Genomic DNA, 20,932 nt, shown 5'->3' with positions numbered 1-20,932 from the left:
TGACAAAAACACTATGAAATCAAAAAAAATGTGATTAATACAAATCCCCCGAAAAACATTTACAGTGTGAAGGGACCCCTTAAAAAACAGTTATTTGTCCCAGATGAAAAAAATTGATATTTTTAAAATTACAAAGAGGTTCACTCGCAACGGCGTTGTTTCAATTACAAAATAATAAATAGAAAAATTCTAAGTACATATTACTTTAACGATTGAGTAGCTTGCTTGCTTCTTTTTTTTAAACCAGTTAGTTTTATTTTGAAACAGCCCCGCGACGACTGAATCTTTGTAATTTAAAAAAATTTTTTCGTGACAAAAATTATTTTTTGAGAGTTATCTTCATAATGTAAGTATTTTTCGAAGGTTTATATTATTTACCATTTTCTCAATTTCGTATTTTTTTTTTTTTTTTTTTTTGTCCTAAGGTGATTCACTAACACTCGTTAATGGTTGTGACATCAGTTATTTTTGTTATAATATATTTTATCATATATATATGATGACATAACAAAAAGAAATGTACCATTTTACCTTTAAATTGTAATTGTCGATTTTTCCCACAAAAAGACATTTCATTTTATAAATGTGTGCTATTTCAATTTAACTGATAATAATACTATTAAAAAACTGACAACACAGTTGCAGGACTTTCCTAAACGTTCTACAACTGCGGGTTGTTTCTGATGCACTTCCTACAAGCACACACACACACGCGCACACACACACACTTAATTTGAAATAATTATCATTTTATCTAAATATTATATCTTTTCGTTTATTTAATTCAATGATTCTAACTAAAGCGTGCGCGCATACCATATTTAATTCGCGCGGGAGTGGTGGTACTAGTCGCAACGACCGGCACTAACTACACTAATGTAATTTCACAACTTTTTTTTTTTTTTTTTTCTCTCAGCTCCCCTGGGTCGGACCGACTTGTTGGTATTACGCCGCCCAGGGGAGTGTCTTTAAACTCAAATAGGCCTCCCCACCTACCGGCTATATACCGACAAGACAGGTCGGCCTACCGGTTAGCTCTTTTTGAGAGTTCTTTATCAATATTGGCCCCTTGGGGACCCAAAAGGGCAATACTAATACACCACGCCAGACCCAGTTCGCCGCGACGCGGTACCGGGTCCCTTCAGTATTCAGTGTGCTCTTGCCTGACTGTTACCCGTGGAGTCCTTGGTGGCTCATCAGTGCCAACACACCGCAGCATGCTGGACCTCACCAGCAAGGCTGTCCACCCAGTCCTATTCTAGCCAACACCTTGTCTTCTCTCATCGTAGTATTTCTGTAGAACAACTTGTCTAACAAAACTAGCAAAATTATTCCAGTTTGACTCGCTTCTTAGCATGTAGTCTATTGTTGTCTCTGGAGTTATACCTGTGAGTGCCTTACTATGTCCAAGTGTGTCCCACCTATTGCACTCAAAAAAGGTGTGCTCAGCATCATCTATCTCGTTGCAGTAGTTGCAAATTGGCTCTTCTCTCTTGCCTATTTTGTGCAGGTAGTTATTGAAGGAACCATGTCCTGTAAAAAAGTGCGATAGGTGATGATCAACCTCACCAAATCTTCTCGACAACCATGGCTTGATGTTGGGGATGAGGGTTCTCGTCCATCGACCCACAGCTTCCTGCGACCATCTTTCCTGCCAGATATTATAAACGGCATCCCTGACCTCTTGTTCTGGCTTGCCTTGTGCCCTCTCCACCCTCTTTTTTGCGATTAGGTCAATAGGAGGTGTACCCGATAACACGCACAGGGCGGCATAGGACACTGTCCTGTATGCGGACACAACACCTACGAGCACACACCTGTGCGTCCTCGCCAGTCTCTCTTTCACAACTTGCATAGAACAATTTCACAACTTGCATAGAACAAATTTCACTGTCGGCAGCCTGGTGTAGCCTCGACGCATAATGCACCAGGTACATTTTTACACTTTAAATATTATTCATTTATTTAATTCTACCGCTTGGCTGTGACGTCACAACATAGCAGTCGACACAACAGCATTTTTTTTTTTTGGGTGGGGGTGCGATTTTGCAGATATTGTTAATTTTTAATTGTTAACAATGTGCTTAAGAAAAATATGACCTTAATTAGGCGAAATCTCGATATACTGAGGGTGACCTTGCTCTACAGCCTCACCCCCTTGACCTTTTAAGTTGAAAATGTAATGGTATCAATGTCCCATACATAGAAATAATCTGACCATGTTTGTTCAAAATCGGTCCAGTAGTTCGGGAGATATTAAGGTTATTTAGAGGCCATCACCGAACACACACACGAACATACGAACATTAACATCCGAAAAATTTCCATCCGGTTTTTTGGGTTCCTTAGATGTCAAAACGTAAAGATCCAGTGAAAACCGCATATGCTCAAATTGGACCGATTACAATACTTTCCCTTTTAGACTACAGCTTGGCTATCTAGACGGGAAAGTAGAAGTATTTAAATAAAAGTACCTTTATTATTTTGTTTATAATTACTACTCATTAATTCTAATTTAATTGTATAATATAATTAATTATATAATTTAATTTTAGCCCACGATATGCTGGTTTAATGATTAACTCACCGTCGCAAATCAGTTTTTAATAGCTGATTTTCGAAGCCGTTAGTTCTGCGGTTTAAATCCTAGTAAATTTATTTGGTTTTATCCGGATTTGAATATTAGACAATGGATACCGGTGTATTTTGGTGGTTGGGACTCAATTAACCACACGTCTTAGGAATGGCGGTCTGAGTCTGTACAACACCACATCTCATATATCATATATATATATATGATATCCTCATATATTTTTGAGTTTGTTGTGTTCTGGAAAAACTAAATGATTATCCGCTTACGTGATATAGCACAGCAAACTTCAATTTTTTCGTCGAGTAATGGCTATTCCAAAATGTCATGAGATCTGAGACCGTAACCAACCTTTCTGGTTATTGATATGATCCGATAAATGAAACCGCGTTTTCATCTGAAAAATGTTTACATCGAAATTTTTTTTTCCTTTTTTATTTGTAAAATCTAAAAAACGCTGGGAATAATCAACCCGTTAAAGAAGTAAGTATCATGCAACCAATGCACAACAGTTATTTTGTAAGAATGTAGTTTTAAATGTTTACTCAGTGTTCTGTACGTATCTACTCCTTGAGGTTTCTGATAGTTTTGCCAATTTTCTGATATATATATATATATATATTTTTTTTTTTTTTTTTTTTGGGGGATTTGAATTATGGAATGAGAAATATCATCCAACTGTCAGAACAGATGGTCTTCCGAAACTGAGCGCGCCCTTGGCAGTTTTAGTTTCTTGAAAATTATTGATTAAATTTCGCATAGCATTACGATGTAGAACATCGATGTCGGGAGAACTTTGATAAAATATTTTCTTCATGAATTCAATACAATCACCATCACAACTAATTATTATTTTCACTTAAAAAAATAGAAGCTTTAAATGTTAAAACTCTAGAAAGAAAAGAGTAAGAAAAATCTTCAATGGTTTTCCAAATAAAAAGTAGTGTCAACAATGAAACAATGAAATCAGCTGAAAACAAAATAAGCAAGTTCGTTTCACTGTTGACAATATGAAAAAACAAAATAAATCGTATCTTACTGATTGAATCTAGTCGCTTTAGATGCACAGTTACATTTGGGACTGTTGTAACGCGCAAAATGAATGCATTTAAAGTTTTTCATTTTTTATTTTTAGGGGTTTTCTAGTAATTTGCGATATGGTAGAATCTGAAATTTTCAAAAGTAATTAAATCTGATCAAAGTCAAACATTTTAACGGCAAGGCTTTACCTCAAAAAACTGAGAAATAATTTTCACATCCTGACGGGGATTAAGGGATGACAAATTACTCTTATCGATGTATTGTTACATTTAAAAATCGGCTTTAAAATAGGATAATGTGTACCTAACATATTTATGGTAACGTATAAAGTATAAAAAATGTCAATGTATTAAATGTCAATGTCAAATATTTATTTAGAGGAGAATGAAAAAAACCGACTTTCATTAATTGAAATGTATTTTTGACTCGCGTGGCAGCTCCTCTTTATCGATTTTTCTTCTAAATCATTGGTTTTGGTTCGGAAATTAAATTAAATTTCAGTTAACCTTTCTGATTCAGTGTTTGAATAGTTATAATTTATAATTTTAAAAATCTGATGTAGACACCACAGGGATTTCCTTGTACTTCTATTAAATTGCATAAATATATTTTTTGCTGCACTTAATTTAAATTTATTTCATTTGAAAGTGAAATACGATCCTCCAATTCTTTAATAAAACCCACCGAGTTGATCTAGTGGTGAACGCGTCTTCGCAAATCAGCTGATTTCGAAGTTGAAAGACATTGCACCAGATTTTTTTTGTGGTATCCGTATCAGCATTTTATATTAGTAGTTCATATATTAATTTTGGTTCACGTCGCTGGTGTAAGTGAGATATATCGGACCGATAACCACGGAAACAACGGTTCGAACCCGACTTCATATACATTTATTTTTTTAATTCTTTTTTTTTTCATTTAAATATATTGTTTTATTAATAATTTTTAAACTCTGTAAAAAATTTTGAATTAAAAGGAAAAGTACATAAAATTTTATTTCACTAATAACTTCAATTGTTTTTCATATTTTTTTAAAAATTGTTATTATTGAATTATTATTTAACTTTAGCATTTTTACAATCGTAGGTTAATAATTAATTATTAATAAAACAATATATTTAAATAAAAAAATAAAAAATAAAAAAAAGGAGATGAACTCGGATTTGAACCGATATGCCTTCCCCTTGTAATATCCAAATATTTCATTAATTAAAATTTTATTTGGCTATAACTCTGAAACCAATGGAAATATGTATCACTTATGATATATCGCTGAAAAGATCTCAATGAAGGCTTATTACTGCAGTTGAGAAAAAGTCAAAATCCAAATTTTTGGGATTTTGGGCTTTTTTTGGACAATTCTGGTCCAGTCAATTGCAATCAGAAGGGGAGGTGCACAACTAAATATTACAACAGTTCTAAATCCAAAATTTCAAGATCTAACGGCTAATCGTTTTTCAGTTAAGCGAGATACATACGTACAGACGTCACGCCGAAACTAGTCAAAATGGATTTAGGGATGGTCAAACTCGATATTTCTGTTGTAATCTGAAAACTGAAATTTCTCGCGATCATAATACTTCCTTTACTTCGTACAAGGAAGTAAAAAAGTAAAATCAACGTTCCAAAATTCAATTTATTTTTTAATGAGCCCATTTCTCAATATTCACGAAAAGCTTCAATTAGAATATGTCTAACCAGTTTTTTGCCATATATTAAAATATGTTCCTCAGACTTCTTTCCGTGTTTGAGAATGTCGTTGCTCGTTTATAGAAGTGATTGTAACTAAAATATTATCATTCCTATATCCAACTAGGCCTATATCCAACAGGATTGCAATAAATATTTTATAAGCTTGATCTTTTATTCTATTCAAGCAGTAGAAACTTTTTCAGTCGATTAGATAGTCACGTTTTCAGTATGCTATTCTTTTTATTTAACTTTGATTTTTCCTTTAGTTTTTCTAATTGAAATTCGACTTCAAATTGAAGAGCTCAATCGATTTTGACTGGACATCTACTTGATTTGTGTTAAAAATGAGGGATCTTGTAGAACTATCTGCATTCTTAGTATACCTGTAATTTGGAGTCAGTGGCTCTACATATCGACCAATCTGACGAAACGGATACGGTCCATGTTCGTGGTAGTAACTCATCGCGCGACCGAGTTGTTTATCGGATATAGGCGAGCTTCTTAATAGTTGTCTGCATAGCACCCTCTAAGCTGTGCGGTCGCGTAATGATTTGAGAGATATTGCAATAAATTGCATCGAGAAATTTATTTTCCACGCATCCATAATCAGCTACTGTAAACGTGTAAGGTATACTTAATGACACTTACTTACGGGAGTTTGTCTACTATTCACAATAAAAATATTCTATTCACTTATCGGCAGAATAAATAAAAAAATTAAAAAACCGGCAATGTTTACGAGTGATGGGCCAGTATATGCTCGGGAAAAAAAGGGGATAACGGCAATTATCAAAAATAAATTTCACACTTAACCGAACAACAGTGAGTTATTTTACATAGGTAAGATTTAGGATTAGATTATGCATAGAAAAATGTATTTATTATGTTGAATATAGAAAATTTGATTATGCGATATAGAAGATTTGATTGTGTGCGTAATGTTTTACCGACTTAGCATCAAAAACGCTGGAACTCTCGACTTCCAAATCAGCTGATTTGGAAGTCGAGAGTTCCAGCGTTCAAGTCCTAGTAAAGCCAGTTATATTTACACGGATTTGAATACTAGATCGTGGATACCGGTGTTCTTTGGTGGTTGGGTTTCAATTAACCACACATCTCAGGAACGGTCGAACTGAGAATGTACAAGACTACACTTCATTTACACTCATACATATCATCCTCATTCATCCTCTGAAGAATTACCTAAATGGTAGTTACCGGAGGCTAAACAGGAAAAAAGAGAAAAAAGAGAGCATCAAAAACACTGGAACTCTCGACTTCCAAATCAGCTGATTTGGAAGTCGAAAGTTTCAGCGTTCAAGTCCTAGTAAAGAGAATTACTTTTATAAGGATTTGAATACTAGATGGATACCGTTGTTCTTTTTTAGTTGGGTTTCAATTAACCATACATCTCAGGAATAATCGAACTGAGACTGTACAAGACTACACTTCATTTACACTCACACATATCATCCTCTGAAGTATTATCTGAGAGGTAATTTCCGGAGGCTAAACAGGAAAAAGAAGCATCAAAAACGAAAATTTTTAAGAATTAGCTCAAGTGTTACAACATGATGTTATACCATTTAAACCGTTAAATGGTTATCCAGGTATTTCTCAATCGGTAATTTAGTAAAAAATTACAATACATTAATGTGAGTATTGTAAAATTCACGTAAGGGAATGTAATGATCCCATTTGTAAATATTATTTTAAAAAATTCTGACTAATTCAAAATATCGAGTATTAGCTCAAAAAGATTTTTGAGCTAATACTCGAAGCTATACTATACTCGAATACTGAGCTATTCAAAATTTGCTCTAAAAAATGTATTACACGAGTTTACATCCTTACGAAAATATCTACAAGAAAGTGATTCAACAATTATTGATGCTCATCGGTATGTAAAAATTACAATTGACAAATTAAAAAATTAAAAAATCAATATTTGGGACACGAAATCTTTTGGAGTGACACTGTAAGAGAAATATTATTCGGTACGTCAAAATGATACTGATACATCAGCTATGATTCGATTTATTGAACGTGTATGTTTGTATTTAGAGAACAGACTTCCAAATGAACAATTAAAAGACTGGCAAGCATTTGATAATGAAGTAATTATATATAATATATTATCATTATAATATAATTATAATAATTATTTCATTAAAACTTTTGATTTTGGAAAGCAAAATATAATACAATTTTCCTAAAAAAATATTCATGATTTATGGCAAATAAAAACGTCGATTAGATAAAATATGGAACGAATATTCAGAATTGAAATTTACAATTCTAGAGAAAACTAAACTAGAATTGTTTAAGACTTTTAGCGATACGTTAACCTTTGTTCAAACTAATTCTGAATTATCAAACCTTTCCTTTCTATATAACATTATGGGAACTTTTCAAGCATCCAACTTAGACGGCGAACGTGCATTTTCTCTTATGAATTCCATAAAAACAAAATTCCGAAACAGAAAACTCGAAAATGAACACTTGGGTGACTTTATGAGAATTAAATTACTGTTCAAGAAGTAAATACAAATGAAGTTTACAAAGAATGGATTTCTATGAAAGACATAAGATAAAAAGTTTAAAAACTTTAATCTAAATTTGATTTTTGAATATTTTTTATATATATTTGATTTTTGTGCGCGCAACTCTGAAAAAAAAAATAATAAAAGTTAATTTGGTTGTCAGTAATTATAAAATTCCGGTAAAGTTTCAGTTATATCGGTATTGAAAAACATAGCAATATTTGGATCGGATCGGGTGGTTATTTGATTATCACAAGCTAAAGTATGAAATAGTAAAAATATTCTATTTAAATTTAACTACAACGTAATATCAGAGCTAATACCAGCAGTACCTGTCGATCTATATTAATTGATACGTTACTACAAAATAAAATCAGAAAGAATTTAGAAATTTTTTAACAGTAATTTTTTTAAATTTTATCTTTCATTTTTCTGCAGTAAAAGGAACGTACATTCATATTCAGAGTTAATTACTGTACAAAGTTTAGGAATTTGCAATACAGTTTTACGTCAAACGATCGGGTCATACAAATTCACTTTAGTTATTGTAGCGATCATATTATGAAGGTTAGGGGAGGGAAATTTATATATCAATTGTTATTAAATTGATTTAGGTTATAAAGGGGAGGTGACGGGTACGGTTTAATAGCGGGAGGGTAACTTCCCCTCTAATCTCGATCCGGTAGACTACGAGGGGAGGACTGACGGAACCACAAATTACTACTTGGAACAGAAGCAGCAGTCTGCTGGTCTCATCTGCGATACGCGGTGCGTTTACGACTGATAGGTCTACGTAAATATTATAAGACTTGCTGTTTTTGATTTCTTATTTTATCGATAAAAAATTTAACACAGTAGTACAAGTGAGTTAGACGAAATCAGTCTAAAATTGGCATTTATTATAAAAAAATAAATGTTTAATTTTAATCATTAACAATTTTTTTTGTTGTAGATTGTTATACAGAAGTTAAACGAGACGTAACAACAATGTTGTTTTTTTTTTGTCTTCAGTCATTTGACTGGTTTGATGCAGCTCTCCAACATTCCCTATCTAGTGCTAGTCGTTTCATTTCAGTATACCCTCTACATCCTACATCCCTAACAATTTGTTTTACATATTCCAAACGTGGCCTGCCTACACAATTTTTTCCTTCTACCTGTCCTTCCAATATTAAAGCGACTATTCCAGGATGCCTTAGTATGCGGCCTATAAGTCTGTCTCTTCTTTTAACTATATTTTTCCAAATGCTTCTTTCTTCATCTATTTGCCGCAATACCTCTTCATTTGTCACTTTATCCACCCGTCTGATTTTTAACATTCCCCTATAGCACCGCATTTCAAAATCTTCTAATCTTTTCTTCTCAGATACTCCGATCGTCCAAGTTTCACTTCCATATAAAGCGACACTCCAAACATATACTTTCAAAAATATTTTCCTGACATTTAAATTAATTTTTGATGTAAACAAATTATATTTCTTACTGAAGGCTCGTTTCGCTTGTGCTATTCGGCATTTTATATCGCTCCTGCTTCGTCCATCTTTAGTAATTCTACTTCCCAAATAACAAAATTCTTCTACCTCCATAATCTTTTCTCCTCATATTTTCACATTCAGCGGTCCATCTTTGTTATTTCTACTACATTTCATTACTTTTGTTTTGTTCTTGTTTATTTTCATGCGATAGTTCTTGCGTAGGACTTCATCTATGCCGTTCATTGTTTCTTCTAAATCCTTTTTACTCTCGGCTAGAATTACTATATCATCGGAAAATCGTAGCATCTTTATCTTTTCACCTTGTACTGTTACTCCGAATCTAAATTGTTCTTTAATATCATTAACTGCTAGTTCCATGTAAAGATTAAAAAGTAACGGAGATAGGGAACATCCTTGTCGGACTCCCTTTCTTATTACGGCTTCTTTCTTAAGTTCTTCAATTATTACTGTTGCTGTTTGGTTCCTGTACATGTTAGCAATTGTTCTTCTATCTCTGTAATTGAACCCTAACGTTTTTAAAATGTTGAACATTTTATTCCAGTCTACGTTATCGGATGCCTTTTCTAGGTCTATAAACGCCACGTATGTTGGTTTGTTTTTCTTTAATCTTCCTTCTACTATTAATCTGAGGCCTAAAATTGCTTCCCTTGTCCCTATACTTTTCCTGAAACCAAATTGGTCTTCTCCTAACACTTTACTATTTAACAATGTTGTTAAATAGCAAATTTAACTGAAAATTAAAATACTAATTTTTACAAATAACAATTTTTGCATCGCATATTTAATTCCATTTAGGTCTCTATTCTTTTCTTAAAGATGTAATAAAAAGTATCAGTCAGTAAAAAAATACGTGCGCGCGCGCGCACACACACACACACAGAGGATTCCTATATGTAACGTCATCACCCATTAACGAACCTCGATTTAAATAACGTTTGAGAATTATACTCACTTTTTGTATGTTTTATCGATGAACAGGAAGCTAAGTTTGGAGAAGGAGCCATAAGTTTAACATTACCAATTACCTAAAAATAATTTTTGTAGATGTTTTATAATTGTTTTATTAGCACTGATAAAAATATTAAAGCCCCTCCAGAAAAAAAAAAAAAACGATAATTAATCGTCTATAACGATTACTTCATTACAACTGTCAAAAGAGTAAATACCGGGTGATTCATAAAGGACTTCAACATTTTAAAAGTATATAAAAATTTATTCATGAATCTTCCAAATTCGGTTGAAGAATCATTTCATAGCAAAACACATAAAATTTTAACTCGCTTAGTTCATTAGTACCGAACCCACCGGGTTGGTCTAGTGGTGAACGCGTCTTCCCAAATCAGTTGATTTGGAAGTCGAGAGTTCAACGTTCAAGTCCTAGTAAAGCCAGTTATTTTTACACGGATTTGAATACTAGATCGTGGATACCGGTGTTCTTTGTTGGTTGGGTTTCAATTAACCACACATCTCAGGAGCGGTCGAACTGAGAATGTACAAGACTATTATACTTCATTTACACTCATACATATCATCCCCATTCATCCTCTGAAGTATTATCTAAACGGTAGTTACTGGAGGCTAAACAGGAAGAAAGAAGTTCATTAGTACCGAATTCGGACCCAGAGCTTTCATCAGTGTTGTTAAAAATGAATACATTTACTGGTGCGGAACGTCTGCTCGCTGATTTTTGTTTCAATGATTTGCAATTTGCAACTGCAGTTCCACGTAATTTTCGTAAAGAGTAAGGTAGGGAGCCTCCCTACCTTACAGTTTACAGTTTCTGTAAACTGTAAGGTAAGTGGGAAATACAGTTTACTCTTGGTAACAAATGTTCTTTCAGACAAGCAGTTCTGTTAAACATACAAAATCACCAGGACGCCGACGCGTCCTAAAACTGCTGTGGAACAACTCAGAGAAAGTTTAGCTTTCTCTGATTTTTTGATTTTTTCGGACGTAGTCCGAAAGAATCAACTCGACGTGCCTCACGTGAGACTGGCATTCCAAAAACAACTGTTTGGCGCGTATTACGTAAATGATTGCACTTGAAGCCGTACAAATTAACCGCGGTTAATGAAGGCGAAGTCTTCTTCATTAACTACGGTTAATTTGGTGGTACAGATGAAGACAAAGTTGCTCGGCTGCAGTTTTGTGTGGAAATGATGTTTAGAACTGCAAACAACGATACATCTTTACACGATGTAATTTTTAGTGATGAGTCAACATTTCACTTCAGTGGCAAGGTGAACGCTCATAACTGCCGAATATGGAGTAGCGAAAACCCTCATGAAACTTTACAGCACATTCGTGATAGCTCTGAGGTCAATATTTTTTGTGTCCTCAGCAAACAAAGATTGTACGGCCATTCTTCTCCCAGAAGGCAACGTTTAACGGTAACGATTATCTGGACTTGTTTCAAAAATCTTCTAATTTCTCAGTTAGACGATGATGACTAAGATGGCCTCCTCTATGAATCATGAGACCTTGCCGTTGGTGAGGGGGCTTGAGTGCTCAGGGATACAGAGTAGCTGGACCGAAGGTGCAACCATATCGGAGAGGTATCTGTTGAGAGCCAGATTAAGGAATGATTCCTGAAAGAGGGCAGCAGCTCTTTCAGTAGTTGTTAGGGGCGTGAGTCAGGACGACTTAAACGGCCGTATCAACATCACTCAGTCCTCTGAGTACTGCGCAGCTGAAAGCAATGGAAAACTACTGCTGCTTTTTTTCCAAGAAAATGTGGCTCTCTGCATTTTCACATAGCAATAATGGAGGCGCCATCCTTGGTAAAATATTCCGGAGGTAAAATAGTCCCCCGTTCGGATCTCCGGGTGGGGACTACTAAGGAAGGGGTCACCAGAAAATTAAAAAAAAAAACATTCTACGAGTCGGAGCGTGGAATGTTAGAAGCTTGAAAAAGGTTGGTAGGCTAGAAAATTTAAAAAGGGAAATGGGTAGGACAAATGTGGATATAGTAGGAATTAGTGAGGTTCGGTGGGAAGAGGAAGGCGACTTTTACTTATAGGCCACATACTAAGGCATCCTGGAATAGTCGCTTTAATATTGGAAGGACAGGTAGAAGGGAAAAATTGTGTAGGCAGGCCACGTTTGGAGTATGTAAAACAAATTGTTGGGGATGTAGGATGTAGAGGGTATACTGAAATGAAACGACTAGCACTAGATAGGGAATCTTGGAGAGCTGCATCAAATGACAAACCAATCAAATGACTGAAGACAAAAAAAGAAGACTAAGATGGACGGCATTAATATCAGCAAGACGGAGCACTACCTCACTTCCGCCTAGAAGTCCGAGATTTTCTTGATACTCGATTCCCGGCTCGGTGGATCGGTCGTAAAGGTTCAATTGCATAGCTAATTTGCTCGTCAGAGTTGATCTCGCTAGACTTTTTCTTGTGAGATTTCGTTAAAAATCGGGTTTTATTTACCTTTGCCTGCTGATCTTGTTGAAATAAGACTTTGAATTAATGCCGCAGCTGCAGAGACAACGCCCTACTTGCTGGTTACAGTCTGGAATGAAATCGACTTCAGGTGGGAACATCTTAGGTGGAACATCTTCATTTTTATTACTTAAAAACAAAATACGCTTAATTTGATTTCTTGCAATTGTAATTAAAACTAAAATACTGTCGATCAATTTGGACTGTTCTTCAACAATCATAGGTTCTTAAAAGATCGTTCCATTCAAGATTGAATCAAACCTCATAACCTACAAACATTAAATAGACAACAGCCGGGTAAACTGCATTATAGCTAACACGGAGATTTTCTGTAAATTAATTAATTAACATCATTTATAATTTCGTGTTTCACGTCGAACAATAATAAAACCGATAATAAAATATAATTATTAAAAACACTTATCGGAGAGAATTCAATCTATAATTTATAAAAATAATACTAAGTAATACATAATTTTAGTTGCTTTTGTACCTATAAATTAATTTGCGTCTGACGCTTCGTTTGAAAAATCCGCTACACCCGTTGCACGCTAATATCCCATAATGTTTTCCGGAACTAGTATCACCGCAGACCACGCAAGTTAATCCGAGCGCTTTGACTTTGGCAGCGGAATGGGGAAGATAGGGTGGTGATCTCGTGGCCCGGACGACCGTCTGTTGTTGACCCTGTTGCTGTTGAGATATACACAATGATAAAGGATGCGGACTACAATCGGGTGATGAATACGACTCCGATGTCACAACAGCGTCTGAAATGCGGAAACAAAACCAACATATGAACTGCGATGTAAATTTCTATCAACTGTAATAATGATAAAACAGGTAATTAGTTATTAAAATGATTACTAGGATTTAATATAAATTATAAGTAGCTAATTTAAATAAAAATACAACTAAAATTATGAACGTAAATAACTACACATGAGTTGTCATAAAAATGTACGTTAAGTAGATAGATTGAGAGTGAAAGGTAGGGTGGTCTAGCAGGGTTGATTAGTTGTAATATCCAAAAATATTGTAAAACGTCTAGGGCGATTCTGCCGGACAAGTAAAGCTGAATGATTCGATAACTTAAGTACAGCCCCATGTTTTTAACTGTAATAGTAAAAAAATAATGTAGTGGGGCTATGTGAATTCTAAAAGCAATGCATCAGTAATCTCATGAATCTAATAGTAATAATCCAGTCGTTTAAAAATATTCGCTCTGAAAATTTGTACACAACAAAAAATGCTGTTTATTCAAATCTACCGGTACATTTATATCTTTTTAATCAGATAATTTTTGGTAAGAGTGTACCATTTTTTTTTCAAAAATAACAATAAAAACGGGTATTTTTAAATTTATACAACAATAATCAAATAAATCAATATAAATTATAATCTAACCAAAATTATCCTAGTCCCTCTTCGCTCGGTAATCTTGACTAATTTATTATTTAAATAATCATGATATTACTGTTAATTAGTCAAGGTTAACGAGCGAAGCGAGAGTAGGTTAAGTTTGGTCAGATTTTGTCGTGAAATAAAACAAAAATATGTAAAAAAAGTGTTTTTATTACATATCTAAAAGAAATCGGATGTGGACACCACATGACTTCCTTCCACGCCTATTAAATTACATATACGCATTTTTTTTAAATTGAAGAGTACATCAAATTTTATTTTATTAATAACCTCTGATATTTTTTCATTTTTTTATTGTTACTATCAATTAAAAATATTAAAACAAATATTATAATTTAAAAATGATTGTAATTTTTTTTTTACTATCAGTGGTTAATAATTATTAATAAATCAATAAAAATAAAAAATTATTTAAATTTTTTTAATTATTTAAATTACAAAAAAAAAGTTAAAAATAGAGGAGATGAATTCTGATTCGACATCGGTTCGAATCGGTTCGTGATCGCGAAAAATGTTGGTTTTCAGATTTCAACGGAAATATCCATTTTGACCCCGTGAATCCATTTTGAGTAGTTTTGGCCTGACGTTTGTACATAAGTACCTATATATATGTACCTTCCCCCGTTGTAAGATCCAAATATCTCATTAATTAAAATTTTATTTGGCTATAACTCTGGAACCGATGAAAATAAGTACCACTTATGATATATCGTTGAAAAGCTCTCAATGAGGGATTATTACTGCAGTTAAGAAAAAGTCCAAAATGCATATGTTTTTGGAGGGCTTTTTTGGACACTTTTGGTTTAGTCGATTGCAATCAAAAGGGGACGTGCACAACTAGATGTTATAACAGTTGTAAATCCAAAATTTAAACATCCTACGGCTAATCATTTTTCAGTTATGCAAGATACATACGTACGTACAGACGTCACGCTGAAACTAATCGAAATGGATTCAGAGATGGTCCAAATGGATATTTTCGTTGAAATCTGAAAACCGAAATTTTTCGTGATCACAATACATCCTTTACTTCGTATAAGGACGTAAAAATACATTTTCACATGGAGTTTACTCATGATGTTTCAATTGAACTGTTGCAGGTTTGATCTTTTTTTTTTTGTATTGATTTATTTTACCAAAAAAAAAAAACTTATAAAATCACAACGGACAATTAAGTGATTTTAAACGATCGTTTCAAGGAATACTGTATGTAAAGCCGAAGTAATTTCCTAATTTCCACGAAACAAACTGCCAATCAAATAAATAGCACCACACTTTCCAGGTTTTGAAACAACCTGACGTAAAAACTGATTCGTCTTTGCTTAACACCTCCGTGATAATATCTTATCAATATAAAAATAGATAACTGTGGCTATATATCGAACAAAGATAAAAAAAATTTTACACAAATATAAAGTTTGATTTAATTACTTAAAATTCATCCCAGTTTTTCTTTTAAGCCCATCGGGCGGGCTCGTTATAAACGTGCCGTCGCAAATCAGATGCTTAACAGGTGAAATCTTCGATTTCACCTGTCGAAAATTTTTTTACAATCAGGGGGTTAATAATTATTAATAAATCAATATATTTAAATTAAAAAAAAGAAAAATCGTTAAAAAAGGAGATGAATCTGATTTGAACCGATATGCCTTCCCCTTGTAAGATCCAAATAATTCATTAATTAAAATTTTATTTGACTATAACTCTGGAAACAACGAAAATAAGTATTACGTATGATATATCGTTGAAAAGATCTCAACGAGGGCCTAATACTGCAGTTAAAAAAAGTCCAAAATTAAAATTATTTGGGATTTTTGGCTTTTTTTGACACTTCTGGTTCAGTCGATTGCAGTCAAAAGGGGAGGTGCACAACTAATGTTACAACAATCCTAAATCCAAAATTTCAATATCCTACGGCTAATCGTTTTTGAGTTATGCGAGATACGAACGAACGTACGTACAGAGATCATTTCGAAACTTGTCAAAATGGATTCAGGGATAGTCAAAATTAATATTTCCGTTGAAATCTGAAAACCGACATTTTTACTTAAAATGTAAAATCGGTTTTAATTAAAACCGATCATAATACTTCCTTTACTTCGTAAAAGGAAGTAAAAATAGGTGTACTAAACTCCTCAATCCACTTTTAGCAGTTTTCTATTCTATTACTTAACTAGCTCCTAAATTTTTCAGCACAACTCTGGCTAAGATGAAAAATCAATTAATTACAAGTCTGAACAAACCGATAATAATTAAGTTTTGAATACTCTTTTAGAAATCAACTTTTACGTATTTACGATTCAAACTTCATAAAATTTAAAACTCAAATTTTATAAAAATAATATTCTTCAGATAAAATATAAATATATATATAAATATTTTCCTGGTAATAACGAGTTAATGACCAGTGATATATTCAGCGCACTATTCGTGTTGTTCTTTACAGGTGCATCCAGGAGGAGATTAAAAGGGATTAAGTGAGTGTTCAGTTCTTGAACGCCTCCATTCTTTTCCGTTCTGTTTTAATCTTCTAATCAAAACATCATCATACCTATGATAATCAGAATTTTCTTTCTACTTTATAAGTTCCAATCTGTCGTTCTATAATTTTTTTTATACAGCCATTTATCACCGAATTAACTAAAATTTTGCTTATTAATACACGACTGATTAATCTATTTTAATATCCGATAATACAAAAATATCGTTCCTTAAACTAGCATAAACGATTTCATAAGTAATAAATAACACAAGTTAGACTTAAAAGAGGAGTGAACCGTTTCCCGTTACACCCTTCATTCAACTGAATATAATGTTGCATATCTGAATCAAAGCCCGCTGAATTACAATCGATATTCATCAGCCCTTCTCTATAAAATACGTATTATTCTAATATAAATATATCAATTCTAATGAAGCTAATAGATTGTATGCCCAACACCCATTAGAAGGTACCGCAATAGATAAAAGACTTTTATGTTATGAAACAACGCATTATTTTTATTAACCGTTTCCAAACAGTAAAGGGCAGAAATTACTAATAACTCGATTAACTGTGTTTCCGTCTCGGTACAAAATTCTGCCTCAAATTTCTTTTCTTACTTTTTCTATTAATCTTAAGACCTCATCATTTCAAATTTTATCACTCATCTAGTTTTCAATGTGTTCCTTCAAAAGCACATCATTTTCAAAATTGCAAAGGTTTCAATTATTCTTTTCCTTTCGATGTGTTTCCTATAGTCAATTTTTTCCTATCATTAGGCGATGCACTATAGTAAATACGTTTTCTAATTAAAATTTAAATTTATAACTTATATTAGCGGTCATCTTTTCTGAATGAAAAATTTCGATGCTTGTTCTAATCGGCTTTTAATGTAATCTACTTACTTCGTCCATCTTTTGTAATTTTACTATAAATACTTTGTGTGTATATGCAATAGTAATTTTATTCAAGCTTTCCGAGGAATAATTGTTTTTTTTTTTTCAATTAACATTGTATAGTAGTAGTAATTTAAATATAAATTTTAATCCTACTGTAATTTCTTGAGTATAATTCTCACATAAGATTTTAAAACGGTCATCTTAAAAAACTATACATTTTTCAAAATCATTGAAAAGTCACCTGTTTAAGATAAGTAATTTGAATTTTTCATAATTATGGGTTAAAGTACTAGGCTAAAATTTTCATCTATCAGTCAAACAGAAGGAAGAAAGATGGCACAGATATATGTCTTAAGATCCATGAAAAATTTCTTTCGATATGGATTTACATTCCGTATTTAAATTTGTATAGAATTCAATTATTTGTACCAATTTTGAAAATCTGTTATCTGGATAATCTTAAAAACTACTGAAACGATTTGAAAAATTAATTAATTGTTTAACCCTTGCAATAATTTTAAAGGTAAGATTAAATTTAGGTACTTTTTCGTTTTACGTCCCCCCCCCCTATAACATTTTACGCCTTTTTCACATAAAAATTACTTAATATGACAAGTTTTATAATAATTGATGAATAAAACATTAGACAGTAAACTCACTAAAATGCTGTTTTATATTAATAATTTTAAAAATATTAACATGTTAGTGAAGGTTAGCAGCGAGCGTATGTTTATATCTAGTGTAGCAATAACGGATTGGAAAACATATTTGAGAGAAGTATGTGTACTGGTCATTTATTAAAAAACCCAAAACAGGTAAGGTGGTTCAGGAAGGACGGTAGACGTAGACGAGTCTTCATTTTCAAAAAGAGAGTACGATAGAGGCAGAATTCTTCTAAATCAGTCGGTATTTGGAGATATTTGCAGAGAAATTATAAATATAATCTAACCAAACTTAACCTATACTTACTTCGCTCGCTAAACTTGACTAATTAACAATAATGTTTTGATTATTTAAATAATAAATTCTGTAATTATTACAATTATCTATCATTTAAATAACCAAATCCCATGTATTATTCAAAGGCCGCCGGGTTTTGACTTGCCACGTAAGACATGGTCAACGCTAAACAGAATATGGACTCAGCATGGTAGGTGCGCCGATTTCCTGTATAAATGGGGTAAAACACCGACGCCTCTTTGTGAGTGTGGTGGAAATCAAAATGTCAGACACATCACAGAAGTTTGCCCTAGGACAGCTTATGAAGGGGCTCCTGAAGATTTCCTGACGGCGACTCCAGAATCAGTAGCATATATTTATTAATTTGTTAAATCTTTGTTTGTAATTTTGGCTGTAATTGGTGTTGTGTTTTGGTGCCGTACGCTAAATAAATAAATTACTCTTAATTAGTTAAGGTAGCAAGCGAAGTGAGCATAGATTAAGCGGCTGGTTAGATTATATTTATAAGCAATAATAATGCTTATATTTTTAATATGATAATATGGAGAATGTTTAAAATGATCGGTATAAAACAGCATGTTAATGTGTTTTCTCTGATGTATTATTGGGTTATTTTTATTGATGCACAGAGTTACTACGGTATTTTTCTAATATTTTATTCATCAATTATTAAAAAACATGCTACATTAAGTAAATTTTTACGTGAAAAGGTGAGGGGAGGCGTAAAACGAAAAAGTACCAAAATTTAAATCTAAAATTTTTTTAAAGTAAATTTTGATCATTTGTATTCTTGTAATTTAATATTACACAAATTTGCGTTTATTTTTAATTATTGTTGAATTATTATCCGCACCAGAATTTATATATTTAACTCAGGTAAATGGCGTGGAGTTCGTCTGTTATAAAATGTTCTAATCTAGGGTGCAGTGTACTGTTTGTGTAATGACTTTTATATTCAGGTACTTGGGATTTGATTCGGAGGTGGCGAAGAACGGTAGCTAAAATCAAACCGGCGAAACGACTCCCTACAGATGAATAGAAAAATTTACTAAATTACCTAACAATAATAATAATCATCTAGTAATTAATTTACTATTATAACGTTGCAATCAATTTATTATAATATTACTATCATCTCGGGAGATTTAATTCACATAGGATTGCGGGTAACAAATAGGATGAAGGGGTTTCTTTTTATCCGATAGCTTATGGACTAGGAGTTAGATCGAGCCGAGCACCAAATGTTACTTTTGTTCCTCAATGTATTTCACATTTGGCAACACAAATCCCTGTCGTCGCAACAGGGATTTTATTAAGAGGAGAGCGGGAGGAAGATAGGCTTATAGTTTTATACTGTTATAGCTAGATGGACGGGGAAGAAGGCGTACAAAACAAAAGTCAAAGAAGGCTTAAGCGGGTTCTCTCGGAGAAGGGGGGAGGTTCGGAGAGATGATTGATTTATTTTCAGGCCGGTACAAGTGGTAGCGAGTAGTGAGGGATACGAAGGGGGTAGTTTATCGTATTAAGGGTATCCGGTATTAGTATTAGTGAGGGAAAGGGGGGAGAAAGCAATGAACGAAATCCTCTCTTCGCTGTAGAAAGAGGGCTAGCGGAAGGGTGCGGGTGTTGTTAGGGGCATTTTCCTTTCTACTTCGCTCGGCTCGACGCTACACTCTTACTTAGTACGAGTGCCAAACTCTGGCCGATCGAAAATTAATTATCCCCAGCGGAACGAAAGCTTTACGTGACGGCACCGACACGATGGGGCCGGTCCTAACGGGGTTGTTAAATTTGACGGCATTTTATGTTTGCCCTCTCCGGGTCGATTAAAAGCATTTCTCGTATCTTTCACTTTATTGAATATAATAACTTATTGCGTTATTATGCAAACACCGCTTCTACACAAAGTTATTTGTTAATAGTTTTTCCGCTATAAATTTCAAACTAACAAATATTATATTCGCTTCACTTAACAATGTATATTACTCGTCTGTTTCTTATTATTGTATTTATTCTTTTTTCTTTTACAACTTCAATTTATTACACGATGTTACGAACATACTTTTTATCTACACTACTAATTTCTTGTTACTGTTTCTTTTCTCGGTTAAAGAATTTAGAAAAAAACTATTCCATTATAAATTTTTGATTGTGCTCTGATCAAACTCTGTTTTCAATTTAATTACAGCCTCTTAGAATACATACATCGTGTATGCGTGTTCAGTACTATGACCGAAAACATTTTAGACGACATAATATTAGTCGCGAATCGCTTTTGAAAATGACAGCCGTTCTCAAGAATAAAAAAATTCCGTAAATGTAGGGAAGTAAAGTAGTGTGTTCTATTGCGAG

The 20,932-nt window shown here is 33.3% G+C and overlaps 1 protein-coding gene across 1 annotated transcript in view; it reads right to left on the bottom strand.

Moving 5' to 3' along the window:
- The window catches only part of LOC142320795 (photoreceptor-specific nuclear receptor-like), a 229,045-nt gene that overhangs the window by 82,608 nt on the left and 125,505 nt on the right, over positions 1–20,932 (bottom strand). Inside the window, exon 2 of the mRNA XM_075358774.1 lies at positions 13,308–13,584. Coding sequence (XP_075214889.1) covers positions 13,308–13,584 — 277 coding nt within the window. The remainder of the gene's footprint in view (positions 1–13,307; positions 13,585–20,932) is intronic.

Source organism: Lycorma delicatula, chromosome 3 (assembly GCF_047948215.1).
Source record: "Lycorma delicatula isolate Av1 chromosome 3, ASM4794821v1, whole genome shotgun sequence".
Taxonomy (NCBI): Eukaryota; Metazoa; Arthropoda; class Insecta; order Hemiptera; family Fulgoridae; genus Lycorma; species Lycorma delicatula.
Note: the sequence above shows the minus strand (reverse complement) of the source record. Positions and strands in the feature narration are given on the sequence as shown.